Source organism: Poecilia reticulata, chromosome 16 (assembly GCF_904066995.2).
Source record: "Poecilia reticulata chromosome 16, P_reticulata-male-v2, whole genome shotgun sequence".
Classification (NCBI taxonomy): Eukaryota; Metazoa; Chordata; class Actinopteri; order Cyprinodontiformes; family Poeciliidae; genus Poecilia; species Poecilia reticulata.
This window is the reverse complement of record NC_088845.1, coordinates 768,565-791,610: the sequence shown is the minus strand read 5'-3', so window position 1 is coordinate 791,610 and position 23,046 is coordinate 768,565. Positions and strand designations below refer to the sequence as shown.

General features: G+C 48.4%; 2 protein-coding genes across 11 annotated transcripts; both read right to left on the bottom strand.

The window, feature by feature from the left end:
• Positions 1-3,469: 3,469 nt before the first annotated feature.
• Positions 3,470-5,740, bottom strand: LOC103477461 (thioredoxin-interacting protein-like). Of its 4 annotated transcripts, none has more exons than XR_535653.2 (8): positions 5,394-5,740; positions 5,251-5,326; positions 5,043-5,190; positions 4,674-4,886; positions 4,450-4,596; positions 3,981-4,244; positions 3,722-3,891; positions 3,470-3,679 (listed from the first exon to the last, which is right to left on the bottom strand). XR_535653.2 is itself a non-coding variant. In XM_008430588.2 (7 exons), the coding sequence occupies exons 1-7, from the start codon at positions 5,641-5,643 to the stop codon at positions 3,853-3,855; spliced, it is 1,137 nt and encodes a 378-aa protein (XP_008428810.2). In that variant the 5' UTR covers positions 5,644-5,740; the 3' UTR covers positions 3,470-3,852. The 4 variants fall into 4 exon arrangements, 1 of the variants encoding a protein (XP_008428810.2); XR_014091470.1 differs by having other exon boundaries at positions 3,470-3,658; XR_535654.2 differs by having other exon boundaries at positions 3,470-3,637.
• Positions 5,741-17,043: 11,303 nt separating this feature from the next.
• bnipl (BCL2 interacting protein like) lies at positions 17,044-22,380 on the bottom strand. 7 transcript variants are annotated; one of them, XM_008430589.3, is made up of 10 exons: positions 22,030-22,220; positions 20,786-20,866; positions 20,620-20,669; positions 20,335-20,550; positions 20,082-20,264; positions 19,889-19,991; positions 19,672-19,803; positions 19,514-19,600; positions 18,363-18,461; positions 17,044-17,485 (listed from the first exon to the last, which is right to left on the bottom strand). In XM_008430589.3, exons 1-10 carry the CDS (start codon positions 22,071-22,073, stop codon positions 17,461-17,463), a joined length of 1,020 nt encoding a protein of 339 aa, XP_008428811.2. In that variant the 5' UTR covers positions 22,074-22,220; the 3' UTR covers positions 17,044-17,460. The 7 variants fall into 7 exon arrangements, with proteins under 7 accessions (XP_008428811.2, XP_081473140.1, XP_081473141.1 ...); XM_081617014.1 differs by having other exon boundaries at positions 20,786-20,937; positions 22,030-22,124; XM_081617015.1 differs by lacking the exon at positions 22,030-22,220 and adding an exon at positions 22,243-22,380 and having other exon boundaries at positions 20,335-20,669.
• Between the last annotated feature and the right edge of the window lie 666 nt (positions 22,381-23,046).

The following is a 23,046-nucleotide window of genomic DNA, read 5'->3' as shown; positions in this document are numbered from 1 at the left end:
GCTGTCCTCATGTCCAAACCGTCTGCTGAGACGCTCAGCTCTTACTGTGAAGGAGACAGGAAGTGTTTTATTGTGAAGGCCTGAGGTTCCTGTTTTGGGTCGGATGGATCAGAACAGAATCTGAGTTCTGGAAGAAAACTGATCAAGTTTAATGAATGAGTGAACCAATGAATGAGTGAACCAATGAATGAGTGAACCATCTGCTGCTGCCCACCCCTCCACCAGAAGTTTGTGTCAGTAGCTAAAGATCATTTATTTTCAATTTAGGTAAAATTTCAGTCACAAGAGAAGAAGAGCCAATCACTGCAGCCTTCACTGCTCCAACACCTGGATCAGGTGATGGACTCGCTGCCAGGCCCGTCAGCCGGTCCCGGTCCCGGTCCCGGTCCGTATCTAAAAGTTACAGCACGGCTCTGGAGGACCGACCCGTTGCCTTCTCCTGTCTGTCCCGATTCTTTATCTGCCATCTTTCTCTCCATCCTCTCAGCTGAATGACATGAATTTAGCATTAAGACTTAAAAACACATCAATCAAACCATATAAAAAATGAATCTCTAATTTAAATGATGTTCTTGTTGGATAACAGTTACTGACTGGACCCGGCATCTGATCTGACTTATGATGCATCACAACACCTGCAGCAGTGACGTGTGGTCAGGAAGGCAGGTGAGGCAGAGCCTCACCCGTCATCATGGAAAAACAGTCATAAAATCCTTTATATTGCTATTTTCACCCTGTGTTTGTTCTATAAAGTATCTATTTTTTACTTATCCTAACCAATTTTAATTAGTTTTTTCTTAAAAATCGCTGGATTTTCGCATTCAAATGCTCAGAAGCGAAGCCGGTGAGGCAGCAGCCTGTGGGCGGGGCTACGTATGTGGGCGGGGCTACATATGTGGGCGGGGCTAAGGCGCCACTAGAACTGCAGCAGTCCCAGAAGTTTATATGATCCCGAAGATTTTGGTTCATTCAAATGTCTCAATGACGTGGTGAATAATTATGAATGTAAAGCAGCTTTAAAGGGATCCATGACTAGTGGAACATGTTGGCCTAAATATGTTGTAATTTTCCTATTAACTAAGAAATCATATATTTTTCACCCATTGAGGTCGCCATTAAACACAGGAAGACGAACTTTACCCGAGTTCTTGTTCATCATGTTACTTACACACTGTGTCACTGTTGGCTGTAATAAAAAACTGAGGGGAATCTGGATAATTTGCCACATGAAAGCAAGGAGAGCGCAGAGCCGGAGCGGAAAACAACCTGATCTGAACCCTGAACATTTCTCTCCACAACACTTTGAGTCATTTATACCAGCAAAACTGACAAAGACTCTAATCCAGAGTTTCTCAACCTGTTTCTCAACCTCAAAGTCTAAACTGGTATTGTTGTGGATTTAAGGTGTAAAGTTTACCTTCGACCAAACGCCCCCCAAAGGCATCCCAGCGCCCCCCTTTTGTAAAAATGTCCGCCAGCGCCCCCTGCGGTTCTCTGAACGCCCCCTAGGGGGCGGTACCGCCCACGTTGAGAACCGCTACTCTAACAGGTGATGCTACCTTAGCAAGGTAAAATAAATGCCCTGCTGCCGCTGAGACAGGCAGAGCTGGACGCTTTTTGAGATGCTAACAGGAGCTATACGGCCTGCGGTACTAAATCCACCAATCTCACAGGACCAAGGCCACCCTAAACAGCTGGTACCGGACCGACACTGGACCCTGTATACAGCGCAGCTGATGCCGAACCGGAAACAGACACTGAGAGAAACATCAAAGACAAGCAGCGCTAACGGAGCTATTGGTGCCGGAAATGCTAACGGATCTGGATCACCGGTACTGAATGTGAAAAAACCACCAATAACAGCTGTTGCCTAACTGGACCCAGAGCTACAGACGTGCTTACCGGATCACACAGTGACCAGAGGAGGTGGTGAGTCTCATTCATGGCTTCATTATGAAGCTAAAGGCAGCAGCAGCTGCTACGGCCAACTCTTCCTCTGTTTGCTCCTCCTCTTCATCACCTCTTGTTATTTCTGGTTCTGATCCATTTCAACGCGCTCCGGGTCAAATGAAAAAGGCTAATAACGATACTCATCAGTGTTTTGGCTGAAGGAGCCAGGCAGATGGACCCATAGACATAATGTAAGACTAGACCCCACATTGGCTGCTCCGGCGCAGGAAATACGGCGGCCATCTTGGAGCGGTACTGCCTCTCATAGATATTAATATGGCGTTTACACGACAACAATCCAACAAAAACGGCACTTTTGTTCCGTTTTTGTTGGATCGTTTACACGATAACGTTCTAATTACAACTGTGTTACACAGTAACGGTGTAAGGCTCTCGCTGCGCCTGGTTGGTTCTTTGAAACTTTGAAAGTGCGCATGTGTTTTAAAAAAAAGTTGTACTTGAAGGCTTGTGGATTTGCGTGAGAAAACACGCATTGTGAGCGTCTGATTAGGGCGCATGCAGTTGGAAAAAGTGGGATAACTTTGCTGAGACACCTTCTTTGAGCTTTCACGGTGTCCGTAGCGGCCCGGACTGGAAGCTGTTTATTGTTTTGACCTTGGAATGGCCAACAGTCTGTTATTCCCATATCAATTTGAAACAACAGGAGTTCCCGCACGTCCCATGTCCGTGTCCTCTGTTACCTTTTTCAGCAGTTAAAACAGTTTAATCCGTCGCTAACAAGTCGTAACTTGTTTTTCCGAGCCGCCTTCAAACGCAACATGAAAGCTGAGATGCTCGCGCTGGGTTTACAGCTGTGAGGCAGGAAGGAGACCTGATGCTGCTGCTGCTGCTGCTGCAGATGCTGCTGCAGATGCTGCTGCTGCTGCAGGTGTGTTAGAATCATGGCAGCAAACCAGCAAAACGTAAATAACTGCACAGTTTTTTCCCCGAACTAACCGACTGTTGAGTAAAGCTGTTGTTCCAGCTGCACCGGTACCCCAGCTGGACCGGTACCGGTACCGGTCCAGCTGCCTTATGAACAGAAAGCATCTCTGTACATGAAGCTCCTGCTGCTGATTCCTGTCTGCAGGACAAACGTCCACATTTCCACTCAGAGCCTCTCTGGTCTGTAATCCGGCTGGAGGCTCTGCTGCTGCAGCAGGTCTGACCTGGAGGCTCTGCTGCTGCAGCAGGTCTGACCTGGAGGCTCTGCTGCTGCAGCAGGTCCGACCTGGAGGCTCTGCTGCTGCAGCAGGTCCGACCTGGAGGCTCTGCTGCTGCAGCAGGTCCGACCTGGAGGCTCTGCTGCTGCAGCAGGTCCGACCTGGAGGCTCTGCTGCTGCAGCAGGTCTGACCTGGAGGCTCTGCTGCTGCAGCAGGTCTGACCTGGAGGCTCTGCTGCTGCAGCAGGTCTGACTGCAGCACGGCTTCATACATCTGGGTTGTTTTGGCTCTGATCCTTTGCAGAACATGCAGCATCATGGAGTCCAGACAATAACGAGTCTGAGATTCAAATATATTCACGTCATTAATGTTTATTCAATGAATAGAAAATCTTTTAAAAATCTGATTATTTACAAAATATACATGATTTTAACTTCCTGTTACTGTAGAAAAAACAAAATATTTACAAACACGATTTCATAAACAGTCGACTCTGTCTTGTCATTATAAACACCCAGGTCACCTTTATGAACTGCTGAGTCACCTTTATGAACTGCTGAGTCACCTTTATGAACTGCTGAGTCACCTTTATGAACTGCTGAGTCACCTTTATGAACTGCTGAGTCATGTAAATAGTCAGTATAAAACAGATCTGAGTCGCTGATGGATCCGTTTTGGTCTTTCCAATCTGGTGTCTTTGTCCTCAGACTTAAAGGGACAGTGTCCTCCTGTCTGTCTTCAGAAGATCTGTTGACAGTGAACGGCATCTTCATCAACCTGAGGACCAGAAGAAGGTTAAAGGTCAGGCATCCATCATAGACCTCTGACTGCTCCCCACCAGACTGAGGGGCGTTCGGGTTCCTCACCTCGCTGTAGGCGGGCGGAGCGGGGTAGCACCCCTCAGGAGCAGTGATGAAGAGCCCCACGTCGTCGCCGTCGTAGTCATACAGCAGCGGCATGCGGGGGCCGTCCGCCCTCAGGTCCCGCCGGATGCTGCTGTAGCTGGGGGGGGCGGAGCCCCGGCTGCTCATGCTGCTGGTTCTGCTGCCGACGCCGCTGAACGGGATGGTGCCGATGACCAGAGGCAGCTCCAGCACCAGCTTCTCGCTGCCGGGGATGTGCAGGTAGACCTGGGGGTGGACAGGTGTGAGTAAACGGTGATGTCATCTGCATAGCCACTGAGTTCAGCCACGCTTCTTCTTCTGCTTCGGCACAGAAACGGGTACTGGCCAAACGTGGAGCCCTGAGGAACACCTGAGGCTTGTCTGGTTTCTGTCCAGACCACACTGTGGATGAACCCCTCCCTCTGTTCTGATGACATCACAGACGACTCACCATGAGGGCGTAGTCCACCTTGATGATGTCACAGCCGAGCAGAGTGGGCTTCAGCTTTGGGACCCGGAGGCTCCGCCCCTGCCACATGTCGCACATGCCGGACATGATGGCGTTCCCCCGGACCGCCGTCAGTTTTTGGCGCAGAATCTGTGAAGGAACCCAGAGTTGAGCCTGGCAGCAGAACCCCAGAGGTTCTGGGGCGGTTCTGACCTGGCCTCGCTCACCTTGGCGGTCCCGTTGACGCTGTAGGAGTGTCTGGCGATGATGGCGGCCTTCGGCACCACGATCCGAGAGCAGGTGTTCTCGAACTTGGCGTTGATGTTGATGTCCTCGCCCTCGCAGAAGCCCTTCCTGTCGATCTGAGCCGAGACCGACACCTGGCCGTCAGGGATGAACAGACAGGTGAGCCTCTTCTGCCGGGACGCCGCCGCCGGAGCCTGGAGCAGAGGTCAGGGTCAGAGGTCAGGGGGTAAGGAGAAAGATTGGGATTAAATTCAGGATGTGTGGCATGAACCACAGATTTAGTTTTCTATCTAATCTCTTGACTCAGATCTTGTTGGTTCTGGTTCTGGTTCTGTCTGTGCGGGTCGTACCAGCAGGTCGGGTTGGTTCACGTCCAGCGGCTCCTCCACTTCAAACTCTCGCTCGCACTGCAATGCATGCTGGGAAGGCCGCTGCAGCTCTGCTCTCACGTAGTACCGCACCGACCCAAACTTCCCTTTAAAGGACGAGACCAGGCGCCTGCAACAGAACCGTCAGAACCAAACAGAACCAGAGAAGTGGACCGGGTCAGAGACTCACCCGGGAGGAGGAAGCTCGAAGCCGAACTGGAAGTTGAAGGATTTCCCCGCAGGAAGCAGAAAGTAGCCGTCAGAATCTGGGGACACGGCGGACGTTAGGGGACGGAGACACTCGGAGACGCAGCTGTCCAGCAGCTTCCTCACCTGTATTCAGAACCGGGTCCAGTCGGACCTCATCCTCGTACTTCAGGTATTCCACCTCCTGGCTGCGGCGCCGGCTCTCTACGCGGGCGCAGCCGGCCGCCGTGACCCACAGACGCGTCAGCCTGCAGGGGGCGCTGGCCTCCAGCTGGACCGAGCCGGACACTTTGTCCCCGCTGCTGTAGACGGTTCTGGTCGGGTCAGAGAAGGTGACCCGGAACTCCCGGGGCTTGTTGGCTGAGGACAGAACCATGGCCAACCGGACTGAGGCGAGGAAGAGGAAGATGGAGGAAGAACAATCACAACTATCAGAACCAGACGGGTCGGTTTGTTTCTGCAGGACTCAGGCAGCTCAGCTTTATACCCGGGGTGGGGGGAGGTAGAGGAGGGGTGGGGCATTTGGGTGGGGGGGGGCAGCACGTGCCCCGTGTGTGTTCAGACCAAGCCTTCACAAACAGGGAGCTGTGATTGGTCAGCCCTCCCTTCAGCCAATCAGAGCTCAGAGATGCCGCATGGACAGAAGCTGGACCAAGGGGGCGGGGCCTGGGTGGTGGGGGGCAGGGGGGGGGGGCAGGAGAGTCATTAGGGTGAGAATAGAAACATCTACTGTAAACAACAACAGCTGCTGCCGCCCTGCATCAGAACCACACAGAACCACACAGAACCACACAGAACCATCAGAACCATCAGAATCACACAGAACCATCAGAACCAAACAGAACCATCAGAACCAAACAGAACCATCAGAACCAAACAGAACCATCAGAACCACACAGAAAAAACAGAACCATCAGAACCAAACAGAACCAAACAGAACCATCAGAACCACACAGAACCAAACAGAACCAAACAGAACCATCAGAACCAAACAGAACCATCAGAACCACACAGAACCAAACAGAACCATCAGAACCAAACAGAACCAAACAGAACCATCAGAACCAAACAGAACCATCAGAACCACACAGAACCAAACAGAACCATCAGAACCACACAGAACCAAACAGAACCATCAGAACCAAACAGAACCAAACAGAACCATCAGAACCAAACAGAACCATCAGAACCAAACAGAACCATCAGAACCAAGCAGAACCATCAGAACCAAGCAGAACCAAACAGAACCATCAGAACCAAACAGAACCATCAGAACCAAACAGAACCATCAGAACCAAACAGAACCATCAGAACCAAACAGAACCATCAGAACCAAACAGAACCATCAGAACCAAACAGAACCAAACAGAACCATCAGAACCAAACAGAACCATCAGAACCAAGCAGAACCAAGCAGAACCATCAGAACCATCAGAACCAAACAGAACCAAACAGAACCATCAGAGCCAAACAGAACCATCAGAACCAAACAGAACCATCAGAACCAAACAGAACCATCAGAACCAAACAGAACCAAACAGAACCATCAGAACCAAACAGAACCATCAGAACCAAACAGAACCAAACAGAACCATCAGAACCAAACAGAACCATCAGAGCCAAACAGAACCATCAGAACCAAACAGAACCAAACAGAACCATCAGAACCAAACAGAACCATCAGAACCAAACAGAACCAAACAGAACCATCAGAGCCAAACAGAACCATCAGAACCAAACAGAACCAAACAGAACCATCAGAACCAAACAGAACCATCAGAACCAAGCAGAACCATCAGAACCAAACAGAACCATCAGAACCAAACAGAACCATCAGAGCCAAACAGAACCATCAGAACCAAGCAGAACCAAACAGAACCAAACAGAACCAAACAGAACCATCAGAGCCAAACAGAACCATCAGAACCAAGCAGAACCAAACAGAACCAAACAGAACCAAACAGAACCATCAGAACCAAACAGAACCATCAGAGCCAAACAGAACCATCAGAACCAAACAGAACCATCAGAACCAAACAGAACCATCAGAACCAAACAGAACCAAACAGAACCATCAGAGCCAAACAGAACCATCAGAACCAAACAGAACCAAACAGAACCATCAGAACCAAACAGAACCATCAGAACCAAACAGAACCATCAGAACCAAACAGAACCAAACAGAACCATCAGAACCAAACAGAACCATCAGAGCCAAACAGAACCATCAGAACCAAACAGAACCAAACAGAACCAAACAGAACCATCAGAACCAAACAGAACCATCAGAACCAAACAGAACCATCAGAACCAAACAGAACCATCAGAACCAAACAGAACCAAACAGAACCATCAGAACCAAACAGAACCATCAGAACCAAGCAGAACCATCAGAACCAAACAGAACCAAACAGAACCATCAGAACCAAACAGAACCATCAGAGCCAAACAGAACCATCAGAACCAAGCAGAACCAAACAGAACCAAACAGAACCAAACAGAACCAAACAGAACCATCAGAACCAAACAGAACCATCAGAACCAAACAGAACCATCAGAGCCAAACAGAACCATCAGAACCAAACAGAACCATCAGAACCAAACAGAACCAAGCAGAACCAAACAGAACCAAACAGAACCAAACAGAACCATCAGAACCAAACAGAACCATCAGAACCACACAGAACCATCAGAACCACACAGAACCAAACAGAACCATCAGAACCAAACAGAACCAAACAGAACCATCAGAACCAAACAGAACCATCAGAACCAAACAGAACCATCAGAACCAAGCAGAACCATCAGAACCAAGCAGAACCAAACAGAACCATCAGAACCAAACAGAACCAAACAGAACCATCAGAACCAAACAGAACCATCAGAAGCAAACAGAACCATCAGAACCAAACAGAACCAAACAGAACCATCAGAACCAAACAGAACCATCAGAACCAAACAGAACCAAACAGAACCATCAGAACCAAACAGAACCATCAGAACCAAACAGAACCATCAGAACCAAACAGAACCAAACAGAACCATCAGAACCAAACAGAACCATCAGAACCAAACAGAACCATCAGAACCAACCAGAGCCATCAGAGCCAAACAGAACCATCAGAACCATCAGAACCAAACAGAACCATCAGAACCAAACAGAACCATCAGAACCAAACAGAACCAAACAGAACCATCAGAACCAAACAGAACCATCAGAGCCAAACAGAACCAAACAGAACCATCAGAACCAAACAGAACCATCAGAACCAAACAGAACCAACAGAACCATCAAACCAAACAAAACCAAACAGAACCATCACAACCAAACAGAACCATCAGAGCCCAACAGAACCCAACAGAACCATCAGAACCAAACAGAACCATCAGAACCAATCAGAACCAAACAGAACCATCAGAACCAAACAGAACCATCAGAACCAAACAAAATCAGAACCAAACAGAACCACAGAACCAACAGAACCATCAGAACCAAACAGAACCACAGAACCATCAGAACCAAGCAGAACCAAACAGAACCAAACAGAACCATCAGAACCAAACAGAACCATCAGAGCCAAACAGAACCATCAGAACCAACAGAACACAGAACACAAAACAGAACCAAACAGAACCATCAGAACCAAACAGAACCATCAGACCAAACAGAACCACAGAACCAAACAGAACCATCAGAACCAAACAGAACCATCAGAACCAAAAAAACAGAACCATCAGAACCAAACAGAACCAAACAGAAAAACCATCAGAACCAAACAGAACCATCAGAACCAAACAGAACCATCAGAACCAACAAGAACCAAACAGAACCATCAGAACCAAAAAAAAAAACAGAACCATCAGAACCAAAGAACCAACAGAACCAAAACAGAACCATCAGAACCAAAACAGAACCAAACAGAACCAAACAGAACCAAACAGAACCAACAGAACCACAGAACAGAACCACAGACCAGAACCAACAGAACCAAACAACAGAACCATCAGAACCAAACAGAACCAAACAGAACATCAGAACAAACAGAACCAAACAGAACCATCAGAACAAAACAGAACCAAACAGAACCATCAGAACCAAACAGAACCAAACAGAACCATCAGAACCAACAGAACATCAGAACCAAACAGAACCAAAACAGAACCATCAGAACAAACAGAACCATCAGACCAAACAAACCATCAGAACCAACAGAACCAAACAGAACCATCAAAGAACCAAACAGAACCAACAGAACCATCAGAACCAAACAGAACCATCAGAACCAAACAGAACACAGAACCAAACAGAACCATAACAAGAACCATCAGAACCAAACAGAACCAAACAGAACCAAACAGAACCAAACAGAACCATCAGAACCAAACAGAACCATCAGACCAAACAGAACCAAAAACAGAACCATCAGAACCCAAACAGAACCACAGAGCACAGAACCAAAAGAACCATCAGAACCAAACAGAACCATCAGAACCAAACAGAACCAAACAGAACCATCAGAACCAAACAGAACCATCAGAGCCAAACAGAACCACAGAACCAAAAACAGAACCATCAGAACCAAACAGAACCATCAGAACCAAAAAAAACAGAACCATCAGACCAAACAGAACCATCAGAACCAAACAGAACCAAACAGAACCATCAGAACCAAACAGAACCATCAGAACCAAGCAGAACCATCAGAACCAAACAGAACCAAACAGAACCATCAGAACCAAACAGAACCAAACAGAACCATCAGAACCAAACAGAACCAAACAGAACCATCAGAACCAAACAGAACCATCAGAACCAAACAGAACCAAACAGAACCATCAGAGCCAAACAGAACCATCAGAACCAAACAGAACCAAACAGAACCATCAGAACCAAACAGAACCATCAGAACCAAGCAGAACCATCAGAACCAAACAGAACCAAACAGAACCATCAGAACCAAACAGAACCAAACAGAACCATCAGAACCAAACAGAACCAAACAGAACCATCAGAACCAAACAGAACCATCAGAACCAAGCAGAACCATCAGAACCAAACAGAACCAAACAGAACCATCAGAACCAAACAGAACCAAACAGAACCATCAGAGCCAAACAGAACCATCAGAACCAAACAGAACCAAACAGAACCATCAGAACCAAACAGAACCATCAGAACCAAGCAGAACCATCAGAACCAAACAGAACCATCAGAGCCAAACAGAACCATCAGAAGCCAAACAGAACCATCAGAACCAACAGAACCAAACAGAACACAGAACCAACAGAACCAACAGCACCAAACAGAACCATCAGGCCCAAACAGAACCACCAAAACCCAGCCGTACCAAACAGAACCAAACAGAACCAAACAGAACCATCAGAACCAAACAGAACCATCAGAACCAAACAGAACCATCAGAACCAAACAGAACCATCAGAACCAAACAGAACCATCAGAACCAAACAGAACCAAACAGAACCATCAGAGCCAAACAGAACCATCAGAGCCAAACAGAACCAAACAGAACCATCAGAACCAAACAGAACCATCAGAACCAAACAGAACCAAACAGAACCATCAGAACCAAACAGAACCATCAGAGCCAAACAGAACCATCAGAACCAAACAGAACCAAACAGAACCATCAGAACCAAACAGAACCATCAGAACCAAACAGAACCATCAGAGCCAAACAGAACCATCAGAACCAAACAGAACCAAACAGAACCATCAGAACCAACAAAACCATCAGAACCAACAGAACCATCAGAACCAAACAGAACCAAACAGAACCATCAGAACCAAACAGAACCATCAGAGCCAAACAGAACCATCAGAACCAACAGAACCAAACAGAACCAACAGAACCAAACAGAACCAAACAGACCCAACAGAACCAAACAGAACCATCAGAGCCAAACAGAACCATCAGAACCAAACAGAACCATCAGAACCAAACAGAACCAAACAGAACCAACAGAACCAAACAGAACCAAACAGAACCAACAGAACCAAACAGAACCAACAGAACCAACAGAACCGACAGAACCAAACAGAACCAAACAGAACCAACAGAACCAACAGAACCAAACAGAACCAACAGAACCAAACAGAACCATCAGAACCAAACAGAACCATCAGAACCAAACAGAACCATCAGAACCAAGCAGAACCAAACAGAACCATCAGAACCAAACAGAACCATCAGAACCAAACAGAACCATCAGAAGCAAACAGAACCATCAGAACCAAACAGAACCAAACAGAACCATCAGAACCAAACAGAACCATCAGAACCAAACAGAACCAAACAGAACCATCAGAATCAAACAGAACCATCAGAACCAAACAGAACCATCAGAATCACACAGAACCATCAGAATCACACAGAACCATCAGAACCAAACAGAACCATCAGAACCAAACAGAACCATCAGAACCAAACAGAACCATCAGAACCAAACAGAACCATCAGAACCAAACAGAACCATCAGAACCAAACAGAACCAGCAGAGCCAAACAGAACCAAACAGAACCATCAGAACCAAACAGAACCATCAGAACCAAACAGAACCAAACAGAACCATCAGAACCAAACAGAACCATCAGAGCCAAACAGAACCATCAGAACCAAACAGAACCAAACAGAACCATCAGAACCATCAGAACCAAACAGAACCATCAGAACCAAACAGAACCATCAGAGCCAAACAGAACCATCAGAACCAAACAGAACCATCAGAACCAGAACCATCAGAACCATCAGAACCAAACAGAACCATCAGAGCCAAACAGAACCATCAGAGCCAAACAGAACCAAACAGAACCATCAGAACCAAACAGAACCATCAGAACCAAACAGAACCAAACAGAACCAACAGAACCGACAGAACCAAACAGAACCAAACAGAACCATCAGAACCAAACAGAACCATCAGAACCAAACAGAACCAACAGAACCAAACAGAACCAAACAGAACCATCAGAACCAAACAGAACCATCAGAACCAAACAGAACCAAACAGAACCATCAGAACCAAACAGAACCATCAGAACCAAACAGAACCAAACAGAACCATCAGAACCAAACAGAACCATCAGAACCAAACAGAACCAACAGAACCATCAGAACCAAACAGAACCATCAGAACCAAGCAGAACCATCAGAACCAAACAGAACCAAACAGAACCATCAGAACCAAACAGAACCATCAGAGCCAAACAGAACCATCAGAACCAAGCAGAACCAAACAGAACCAAACAGAACCATCAGAACCAAACAGAACCATCAGAGCCAAACAGAACCATCAGAACCAAACAGAACCATCAGAACCAAACAGAACCATCAGAACCAAACAGAACCATCAGAGCCAAACAGAACCAAACAGAACCATCAGAACCAAACAGAACCATCAGAACCAAACAGAACCAACAGAACCACAGAACCATCAGAACCAAACAGAACCATCAGAGCCAAACAGAACCATCAGAACCAAACAGAACCATCAGAACCAAACAGAACCAAACAGAACCATCAGAGCCAAACAGAACCATCAGAACCAAACAGAACCAAACAGAACCATCAGAACCAAACAGAACCATCAGAACCAAGCAGAACCATCAGAACCAAACAGAACCAAACAGAACCATCAGAACCAAACAGAACCAAACAGAACCATCAGAACCAAACAGAACCAAACAGAACCATCAGAACCAAACAGAACCATCAGAACCAAACAGAACCAAACAGAACCATCAGAGCCAAACAGAACCATCAGAACCAAACAGAACCAAACAGAACCATCAGAACCAAACAGAACCATCAGAACCAAGCAGAACCATCAGAACCAAACAGAACCAAACAGAACCATCAGAACCAAACAGAACCAAACAGAACCATCAGAACCATCAGAACCAAACAGAACCATCAGAACCAAGCAGAACCATCAGAACCAAACAGAACCAAACAGAACCATCAGAACCAAACAGAACCAAGCAGAACCAAACAGAACCAAACAGAACCATCAGAACCAAACAGAACCATCAGAGCCAAACAGAACCATCAGAACCAAACAGAACCATCAGAACCAAACAGAACCATCAGAACCAAACAGAACCAAACAGAACCATCAGAACCAAACAGAACCATCAGAACCAAACAGAACCATCAGAACCAAACAGAACCATCAGAACCAAACAGAACCATCAGAGCCAAACAGAACCAAACAGAACCATCAGAACCAAACAGAACCATCAGAACCAAACAACAGAACCATCAGAACCAAACAGAACCATCAGAGCCAAACAGAACCATCAGAACCAAACAGAACCATCAGAACCAAACAGAACCAAACAGAACCATCAGAGCCAAACAGAACCATCAGAACCAAACAGAACCAAACAGAACCATCAGAACCAAACAGAACCAACAGAACCAAGCCAGACCACAGAACCACGAACCACAGAACCAAAACAGAACCATCAGAACCAAACAGAACCAAACAGAACCATCAGAACCAAACAGAACCAAACAGAACCATCAGAACCAAACAGAACCATCAGAACCAAACAGAACCAAACAGAACCATCAGAGCCAAACAGAACCATCAGAACCAAACAGAACCAAACAGAACCATCAGAACCAAACAGAACCATCAGAACCAAGCAGAACCATACAAACAGAACCAAACAAACATCAGAACCAAACAGAACCAAACAGAACCATCAGAACCATCAGAACCAAACAGAACCATCAGAACCAAACAGAACCAAACAGAACCATCAGAGCCAAACAGAACCAACAGAACCAAACAGAACCAAACAGAACCATCAGAACCAAACAGAACCATCAGAACCAAGCAGAACCATCAGAACCAAACAGAACCAAACAGAACCATCAGAACCAAACAGAACCAAACAGAACCATCAGAACCAAACAGAACCAAACAGAACCATCAGAACCAATAAGTGTTTAATTTCAATAACGGCTCGTTTGCATGTCTGATTCTGTTTCGTTCTTACAAACACCTGTTAGAAATTCAGAAATCGTTATGATGCCACCTGCTCTATTCTGATGCAGCGTTTTAATGTCAGACATTCTGGTGAAATAATCACTGAGGTCAGAGGTCAGCCTGGACAGGTCTGTAGTTTACCAAGATATCCAAATGAAGGAATCTGGTGGTTTTACCAACGTTTTTGTCATTCATCAATATATTTTATACGTAAAGCTGCTAAGTGCCACTTAAACCTCGACACTTGAGAATGATTTCTAACTGCTATGTTTTTGTAGCGATTTATGAAAACACCAGCATAAATGTCTAGATGCACTAAATCAGTGTTTCTCAACCTGTTTCAGCCCAGCCCCCCCCCCAGCCTTTATCCAGCCCCCAGCCGTTATCCAGCCCCCTCCAGCCTTTATCTAGCCCCCTCCCCCCCAGACTTTATCCAGCCCCCCCTCCAGCCTTTATCTAGCCCCCCCCCCCCCAGACTTTATCCAGCCCCCCCTCCAGCCTTTATCTAGCCCCCCCTCCCCCCCAGCCGTTATCCAGCCCCCCTCCAGCCCTCATCCAGCCCCCTCCAGCCTTTACCAGCCCCCCCAGCCGTTATCCAGCCCCCTCCAGCCTTTATCCAGCCCCCCCAGCCGTTATCCAGCCCCCCCCTCCAGCCTTTATCTAGCCCCCCCTCCCCCCAGACTTTATCCAGCCCCCCCTCCAGCCTTTATCTAGCCCCCCTCCCCCCAGCCGTTATCCAGCCCCCTCCAGCCTTTATCCAGCCCCCCTCCAGCCTTTATCCAGCCCCCCAGCCGTTATCCAGCCCCCCCTCCAGCCTTTATCCAGCCCCCAGCCGTTATCCAGCCCCCCTCCAGCCTTTATCTAGCCCCCCTCCCCCCAGACTTTATCCAGCCCCCCTCCAGCCTTTATCTAGCCCCCCTCCCCCCAGCCGTTATCCAGCCCCCTCCAGCCTTTATCCAGCCCCCCCCAGCCGTTATCCAGCCCCCCTCCAGCCTTTATCCAGCCCCCCCCAGCCGTTATCCAGCCCCCCCTCCCTTTCTGTATTTATCATCAAATATAATTTCCCAGAGAACAAAAAAAAGTCATGAGAATAGAAATTATTTTCACAGGCGTCTAAAAAATAATGAACATTCAAGTTAAAATTGTAGGCCTAACAGCCCAATCAGAGTGGAAAATATTCTTATTTTGTTTTCTAGTTGTTAAATATTCCACAAAATGACCAGATAAAAGATGTTCAACATGCCAGTTTAAACTTTGAACTATTTGCAAACGACTGAGCTGCAACATTAAAACATGGATAGAACTGTAACTACATTAATCATAACTCTTCTTCTCTTCAGTGTTTCTGGTGGTGCAGCTCTGTGCTGCCTTCAGGAGAATGGGACATCAGAGTATCATCCATAAAACTTCACCCACATGGCATTTATTGTTCAAACCAGAGCTTTCAGTGGAAAAACTAAAGTTCCTTTTAATGCCATACAAATATGAGACAGAAACATGGATTATATCTTTATATAGACCTGTCTATTGATTATAGATTAATAGTTTTACTGGACAGAAATTACAAAGAACAAATCTGGTTCTTAATCAAATCCTAATGAGTCAAAGTGTCATGGAGTCATCAGCCTCATGACATTAACACTGACATGAAAAATAATATTGAAGAAATAAATATATCAAATCTAATTAAAAACATAAATAAGTGATCAGTTCTTTACTGTTATGGTCTAAGATATATTTATTCTCATTACTAGATATGGTCTCAACAAACCCATGGCACTTCAACAATATTATTTTACATTTTATCTGGAAATAGTGTCTGTTGATTCTTGCCATACATTCCTCTATTAATTATTGCTCGAAAGGTCTTGCCATAGGTCTTATTCCTCTGTATTTACTTTAGTTTCTTAGTTTATTCTTGCATTTGGTTCTTCATTCATTTCCATTTAGTTTCCTTTCATTAGTTTTATCCTCTCTTGGTTTATTGCTATGTCCACTTTAGTTTCTTTCCTGTTGCTACATTTATTTTATCGTTTATTCACCATCAGTAATCTTCACTCATCACCTGCTGCTCCGCCTAATCGTCATGTTTCACATCATGTGCTGATTTTTCACTGTTCAGCGTCGGATTCTCTGTTTTTATGCCATAATTCACATCTAGTTCGTCGCTCCGTTTTATGTTTTAAAAATTTTAATTGCATGATATCAATAACATGTTTGTTGAGGAATACCTGAAATATGAAGTGATGAAAACTTTTCATTACAAAGATATTGCAAAATGATGATCTCACCGGGTCCAAAAGGACCCACTTATGCATCAGAGGGTTAAAATCACCCAGACATCCATGATGTCACAGGTCACCATGGGGTCAGCAGAGGGAGAAAGGTTAACATTGGAATATCCACGGGACGAAGACCAACCACCAACAGTTGAATGTCCGAGTGCAGCCACGTCTCCTTAAAACGACATTCCCGGTATTCCTGCTGGCTCCTGGACAGTAAGGCTAATTCATCTATCTTATTAGCCATTGATCTAACGTTGCCCCTGGTAACGGAGGGGAGAAACGCCTCATAACTCATCTTCTCCATAAGCCTCTGTAACCCTAACCCTCTCATCACACGGACAGAGCCACGCCCCCTCCCTGACGAAGCCACGCCCCACATGACAGAGCCACGCCCCCACATGACGGAGCCACGCCCCACATGACAGAGCCACGCCCCCCACATGACGTACACTGGAAAACATGACAGAACTCAAAGCCATCTTGTAAATATTTTATTACTGCAGCAGGTGAACAACCAATCAGGAACCTCGTACACAGATGCCCCGCCCCTGCAACATGAAACCCGATCTACACCCAGACCAGAACCAACGACATCAACCAGATTACACATGTTGGCGCTGCTACGGTTTATGGGGGTGCTGAGACCAAACGTTGCCATGGAAACAGAGAAGGCAGTGAAGGAGGAGGCGCTGCTGTGGAAGAACGTGATTCCATGGAGATGAGCCGGAAAACCGACCCAGGAAGAGTTCCTTAAAAACTCCCAACATAAACAAAGCAGCATAAATAAACCACAGTCTGTAGGTCTGTACATCCAGCAGGTCAAAGGTCAGCAGGTTGACAGCTTCGGCCTCCACATTCACCCGGTCCGATTAATCAGAGGTCATCTGAGGTCGTCATCTTCTCAGCTTCTCATCATACCTGCAAAGGATGGAGACATGAGACAGATGGAGACGGACGATTTTAAATCGATTCATTGGTGATTTAAGCATCAGAAGAAACATCAGACCGAGAGAGAGAGGTCAAATAGTAAAACATCTAAAGCAAAGAAAAACTTCAGCAACTGCAGGAATAGGTAAACACATGAACAGCAGACAGGGACGGAACGGATACAGAAGAGGTAAATCGATTCTTGTTATTCTGTTCATGGGAGTAAATTAGAGTAAAGTAGAACAAGAGCAGAGCAACAAATAACAGTAGAATAACAGTGTTAGCTCAGATATAGCTTGGTGTTAGCTCAGCATTAGCTCAGCATTAGCTCAGCGTCAGCTCAGCGAAAACTCAGCGACGGCTCAGCGTTGTCTCAGTATTAGCTTAGTGTTAGCTCAGCGTTAGCTCAGCATTAGCTCAGCGATAGCTCAGATATAGCTTAGTGTTAGCTCAGCGTTAGCTCAGCATTAGCTCAGCGATAGCTCAGATATAGCTTAGTGTTAGCTCAGCGTTAGCTCAGCATTAGCTCAGCGATAGCTCAGATATAGCTTAGTGTTAGCTCAGCGTTAGCTCAGCATTAGCTCAGCGATAGCTCAGATATAGCTTAGTGTTAGCTCAGCATTAGCTCAGCGTTAGCTCAGATATAGCTCAGCGTTAGCTCAGTATTAGCTTAGTGTTAGCTCAGCGTTAGCTCAGCATTAGCTCAGCGATAGCTCAGATATAGCTTAGTGTTAGCTCAGCGTTAGCTCAGCATTAGCTCAGCGATAGCTCAGATATAGCTTAGTGTTAGCTCAGCGTTAGCTCAGCATTAGCTCAGAGATAGCTCAGATATAGCTTAGTGTTAGCTCACAAACGTTTCAGCTCTTACTGTCGGATTGCCTCTGGGATCTGCAGCCTGTCTGTGGGGACGAACTGCGACAGCTGCTCCAGGTTCTGAACGAAGCGAATCTTCCTGCTAAATTTGTCACTATGGAAAACATGAGGTCAGAGGTCACAGAAAGTTCTCTGATTATAGTGCCAAGATGGTAATTGACACGTTTTGGCTCACTGAAGATATTCTCAGTGTGTGTGTGGGGCCAGTCTGTGGGACCAGTGTGTTTGGGACCTGTGTGTGTGAGACCAGTGTGTGTGTGGGACCAGTGTGTGTGTGTGGGACCAGTCTGTGGGACCTGTGTGTGTGGGACCTGTGTGTGTGAGACCAGTGTGTGTGGGACCAGTGTGTGTGTGGGACCAGTGTGTGTGTGTGGGACCAGTCTGTGGGACCTGTGTGTGTGGGACCTGTGTGTGTGAGATGTGTGTGTGTGGGACCTGTGTGTGTGAGACGTGTGTGTGTGGGACCAGTGTGTGTGTGTGGCCAGTGTGTGTGTGGGACCAGTGTGTGGGACCAGTGTGTGTGTGTGGGACCAGTGTGTGTGTGTGGCCAATGTGTGTGTGGGACCAGTGTGTGTGGCCAGTGTGTGTGGCCAGTGTGTGTGTGGGACCAGTCTGTGGGACCAGTGTGTGGGACCAGTGTGTGTGTGTGGGACCAGTGTGTGTGTGTGGCCAATGTGTGTGTGGGACCAGTGTGTGTGGCCAGTGTGTGTGGCCAGTGTGTGTGTGGGACCAGTCTGTGGGACCAGTGTGTGTGTGTGGCCAGTGTGTGTGGGACCAATGTGTGTGTGGGACCAGTGTGTGTGGGACCAGTCTGTGGGACCAATGTGTGTGGGACCAGTGTGTGTGGCCAGTGTGTGTGGGACCCGTGTGTGTGGGACCAGTGTGTGTGTGGGACCAGTCTGTGGGACCAGTGTGTGGCCAGTGTGTGTGTGGGACCAGTCTGTGGGACCAGTGTGTGTGTGGGACCAGTCTGTGGGACCAGTGTGTGTGTGTGGCCAGTGTGTGTGGGACCAGTCTGTGGGACCAGTGTGTGTGGGACCAGTGTGTGTGGGACCAGTCTGTGGGACCAATGTGTGTGGGACCAGTGTGTGTGTGGGACCAGTCTGTGGGACCAATGTGTGTGGGACCAGTGTGTGCGCTGCAGACCTGATGAAGGGCTTGACCAGCGTGATCAGAGCCTTGATGTACCAGGCCGGATGCACCACCAGCAGGCCCTTCAGGTCCTTCCTCAACCTGCACAGAAACACCTGCTGAGCAGCTAGCCCCACCCGCCCGCACTGCCCTGCTACAGGAATCCATCCTACCTCCTGTCGATGGAGGTGTAGCACTGGTGGAGCCACTTGATGGCTGGCAGCTTGTTCCTGGGAGCCATGGCGCACAGGTAGACCAGCAGGTAGTTCTCTGAAACCATCAGGTCCAGCGTTCCCACGATGTACCTGCAGGGGAACGAGAGCCGGGTCACCTGTCCATCCAGGTGGGCTCCTGTCATGCGCTGCTCCGTGACTCCACACCCAAACATACCTGAACAGGTTCTCCATGACATACTCATAGTCCTCCACCGTGTTCTCCGGCAGGTAACAGGAAGTAAACAGAATTATGGCGTTCATCCCGTCTCCATAGTAACCTGCCAATGACAGGTAATTTCCCTTATTGTCGCCTTGAACACAGAAATTGATCTGATGCTTCAGGCTTGTACAGGTGTGTGACCTCTGACCTCCATGTGACAGGACCTGCAGGTATGGCTCCAGGACGCTCATGTTGACCTGGTACTCTTGTCCAGATATGGAGAACCGCCTCCACCGGCGGCCATGTTGGTCCACCTGGTCCAGGTCCATCAGACCCTCGCTGGGCTCCGCCACGCCCACGAACCGCCCCCGCCCCATCTCTGGCAGGTCGTCTGTCAGGAACAGGTCAGAGGTCAGCATCTGAGCAGCGGCTCCTTTAGCTCCGCCTCCCCGCCGCCTCACCTTCCCACTCCAGGTCGTGCACGCCGTCCGGCAGCGTCCCCGACTCGCTGCCGGACGGCGTCTCCAGCGCCTCCAGGTTGATGTCCAGCGACGGCGAGTCGTCCGGCGTCCCGGACAGCGCCGCCGCCGAAAAGCTGTCGCTGTTTGGGTCGCTGAGGGCCGGCGCCGTCAGCCGCTTCCTGGCTCCGCTCGACGGGGCCAGTCTGATGGGCGGGGCTAAAGAGAGGTTGGGATTGGGTTTGTTTAGGTTCGGTTCAATGGATTGGACCGGAACCAGAGACTCACCTGAGTCTGCAGCGCCTCCTGCTGGACCCTCAGTATCCTCCGGGAGCGGCCTGAAGACCGGGACAGAACAGAACAGCAGCAGAACCCGGGTCAGTAAGACCAGTGAAGGTTCTGGAGGGTTTGATGTGATAACGCCGGTTCTGGTTCTGCTGGAGGCGGGGCTTACCTGGGGAAGCCGTCGTCCAGCCACTCCTCCCTCAGCTCCATGTCCTGGATGCTGCCGTGCCGCGGGGTTTCCTCAGCCGCCCTGCAGGGGCTGAACACACACAGCGCGCAGCTGATGATGTCACAGAGAAAGCTCTCTGATTGGTCCATTTCCTAAGAAACAATCCAGTCTGATTGGATAACTGGGTCAACATGTTCAGAACCAGGCAGGTTCTACTGGTCCAGTAAATCCAGAACCAGAACCACAGAAAATAAAAGGCATGAAACCAGGAAGGAAGCAACATCTGAGTAACTGGACCTAAGCCGACCGGGCCGGACAGGACCGACCCAGTAACCCAGCTCACTGACCGACCTGACCTGGTCCAGCTGTCCCTCCATCTGTCCATCAAGGACATTTATCCCCAGAGGAACTGGTGTCCCCACATGAGGTCCACTGGACCACCAGTACCAGGACTCACTCCTGACCTGATGGTTCTGTGGAACCGGCCCAGTCCGGTTCTCCAGGCGAGAAGCTTTTCTGGCTCAGGTGAAACGTCACCCAGCAGGAACCGGCCCGACCGCTCGCACTGACACACCTGAGCAGGTGAGGAGGGCGGGGCCTATTGTTCCTGTGACGCCCAGCCAGGTGAGAGCTTCATGCTGCCTTCAGGGACGGCTGGGAAAAACCCACAGGTGTTAAGGGGGCGGGGCTTAACACCTGAGACAGCCAAAACAATGGAAACGAGTCAGTCAGAGGACAGGTGGACCTGGACTAGGTGCACCTGTCCTCATGTCCAGGTGTCCAGAGGACGAGTCGTCCTCAGGTGTGAGGGGAAACTGCTCTGGACCGTCAGGGACTTGTGGAGGATTTCACTGGACTGGAAAGGTTCTGCAGGTTCTGGAGGTTCTAGAGTCGAGGAAACAGTGACCCGACGCCTCTCTGACCCGATTCCCGGTTACCGGGTCAGAACCACAGTTCTGCTCGCGGTGTAAACCGGACCTGAACCAACCAGGAGCCGACTCCAAACAGTGACATCATCTACACCGACCCGGTCCTTCTGCTGACGACCAGAACCGGATCTCTCCTCAGCCCGGTCCTGCCTCTGAAGCAGAACCGGATCAGAACCGAGGCAGTAAAGCCTTTGCTGACAGACGGGAAGAACCGGCGCCGGACAGAAACACGACTTCCTCTGTGAGCAGGAACAGGAAGCAAACACACACACACACACCGAGGTTCTGCTGCGGTCCGGTCAGAACCGGGCTCACCTGTCCTCGGTGGTCCCGTCCATCTGCCTGGCGGGGGAGCTCATGATGTCACAGTGATGTCACGGCGTGTTCTGCTCTGCATGTATGACCGGCTGCCGGTGTGTGTGTGTGTGTGTGTGTGTGTTCCTCCTTCTCTCTCTCTCCTGTCTGACTCGCCCAGCAGGTCCGACTGCATCGCAGGGCAGAGCCGCTCTTTGATTGGTCCAGGCTCACCTGGTCGGTGCAGACAGGTGAGGTGGGGCGTCAGCTGGAGCTTCATTAACCAATCAGCAGGAGGCGCAGCAGGAGGAGCTGCAGGGTCCTAAAGCCTGCTGGCACCGGTTCCGTTCTCCAGCTGGGTCCGGAAACTTCCTGTTCAGATGTTCTGAACTTCCTGTTCAGATGTTCTGGTTCTGGTTGGATTCCAGACCCAGAACGTCCGGTCCAGAACATCAAGAGCAATGACCAGACAGAACCAGCACATGTTCTGGTCCGAAGGTTCTGGTTTCTGCTGCAGCTCAACCGGATCCTGGGCAGAACATTCTGCTGCAGTCCTGGTTGGTTCTGGTTCTGAAGCAGAGCTTTCACCTGATTGGTTCTTATCGGGTCAGGTGGTTCTGGGGCTCAAAGGTCAGCAGGTCGAGCTGCTGCAGATGGAAACAAATTCACTGGGAGAGAGGCCATTTCATAACTTCCTCTTTGTGTTTCACAATAAAAGCCTCCTCCCTGCCTCATTGTGAAACGTTCTGCGGTTCTGGACAGGAACAGGAAGTAGCTCTCACTGAGACACAACGTTCCTCCGCAGAACCCAGAAAGACCCGGTTCTGACTGGTGAACCGGCTCGTCTATTGAAACCAAACCGGCCAATCAGAGTGCAGATCTGGAGCTGCAGAGAAACTGATCCAATAAAAAGACGTTTCTCTGAGATGAGCCAAAACCAGAACCAAGGTTCTTCTCAGGTCAGAGGTCAAACAGAACCACCCACATACTGGCAGGCATTTATTGTGAAGGAACTGAATTCAGACTTTTATTGTGGCA

Coding starts and splice junctions, on each gene's coding strand:
- bnipl (XM_081617011.1), bottom strand. CDS start 20,934: ATGGACCAATCAGAGAGCTTTCTCTGTGACATCATCAGCTGCGCGCTG. Junction 19,992..20,081: donor GCAGGTCCTGTCACATGGAG/GTCAGAGGTCAC, acceptor TGTCATTGGCAG/GTTACTATGGAGACGGGATG. Junction 19,601..19,671: donor TACACCTCCATCGACAGGAG/GTAGGATGGATT, acceptor GTTTCTGTGCAG/GTTGAGGAAGGACCTGAAGG.
- LOC103477461 (XM_008430588.2), bottom strand. CDS start 5,643: ATGGTTCTGTCCTCAGCCAACAAGCCCCGGGAGTTCCGGGTCACCTTC. Junction 5,191..5,250: donor TTCGAGCTTCCTCCTCCCGG/GTGAGTCTCTGA, acceptor GTTCTGTTGCAG/GCGCCTGGTCTCGTCCTTTA. Junction 3,892..3,980: donor CTCCGCCCGCCTACAGCGAG/GTGAGGAACCCG, acceptor TCTGGTCCTCAG/GTTGATGAAGATGCCGTTCA.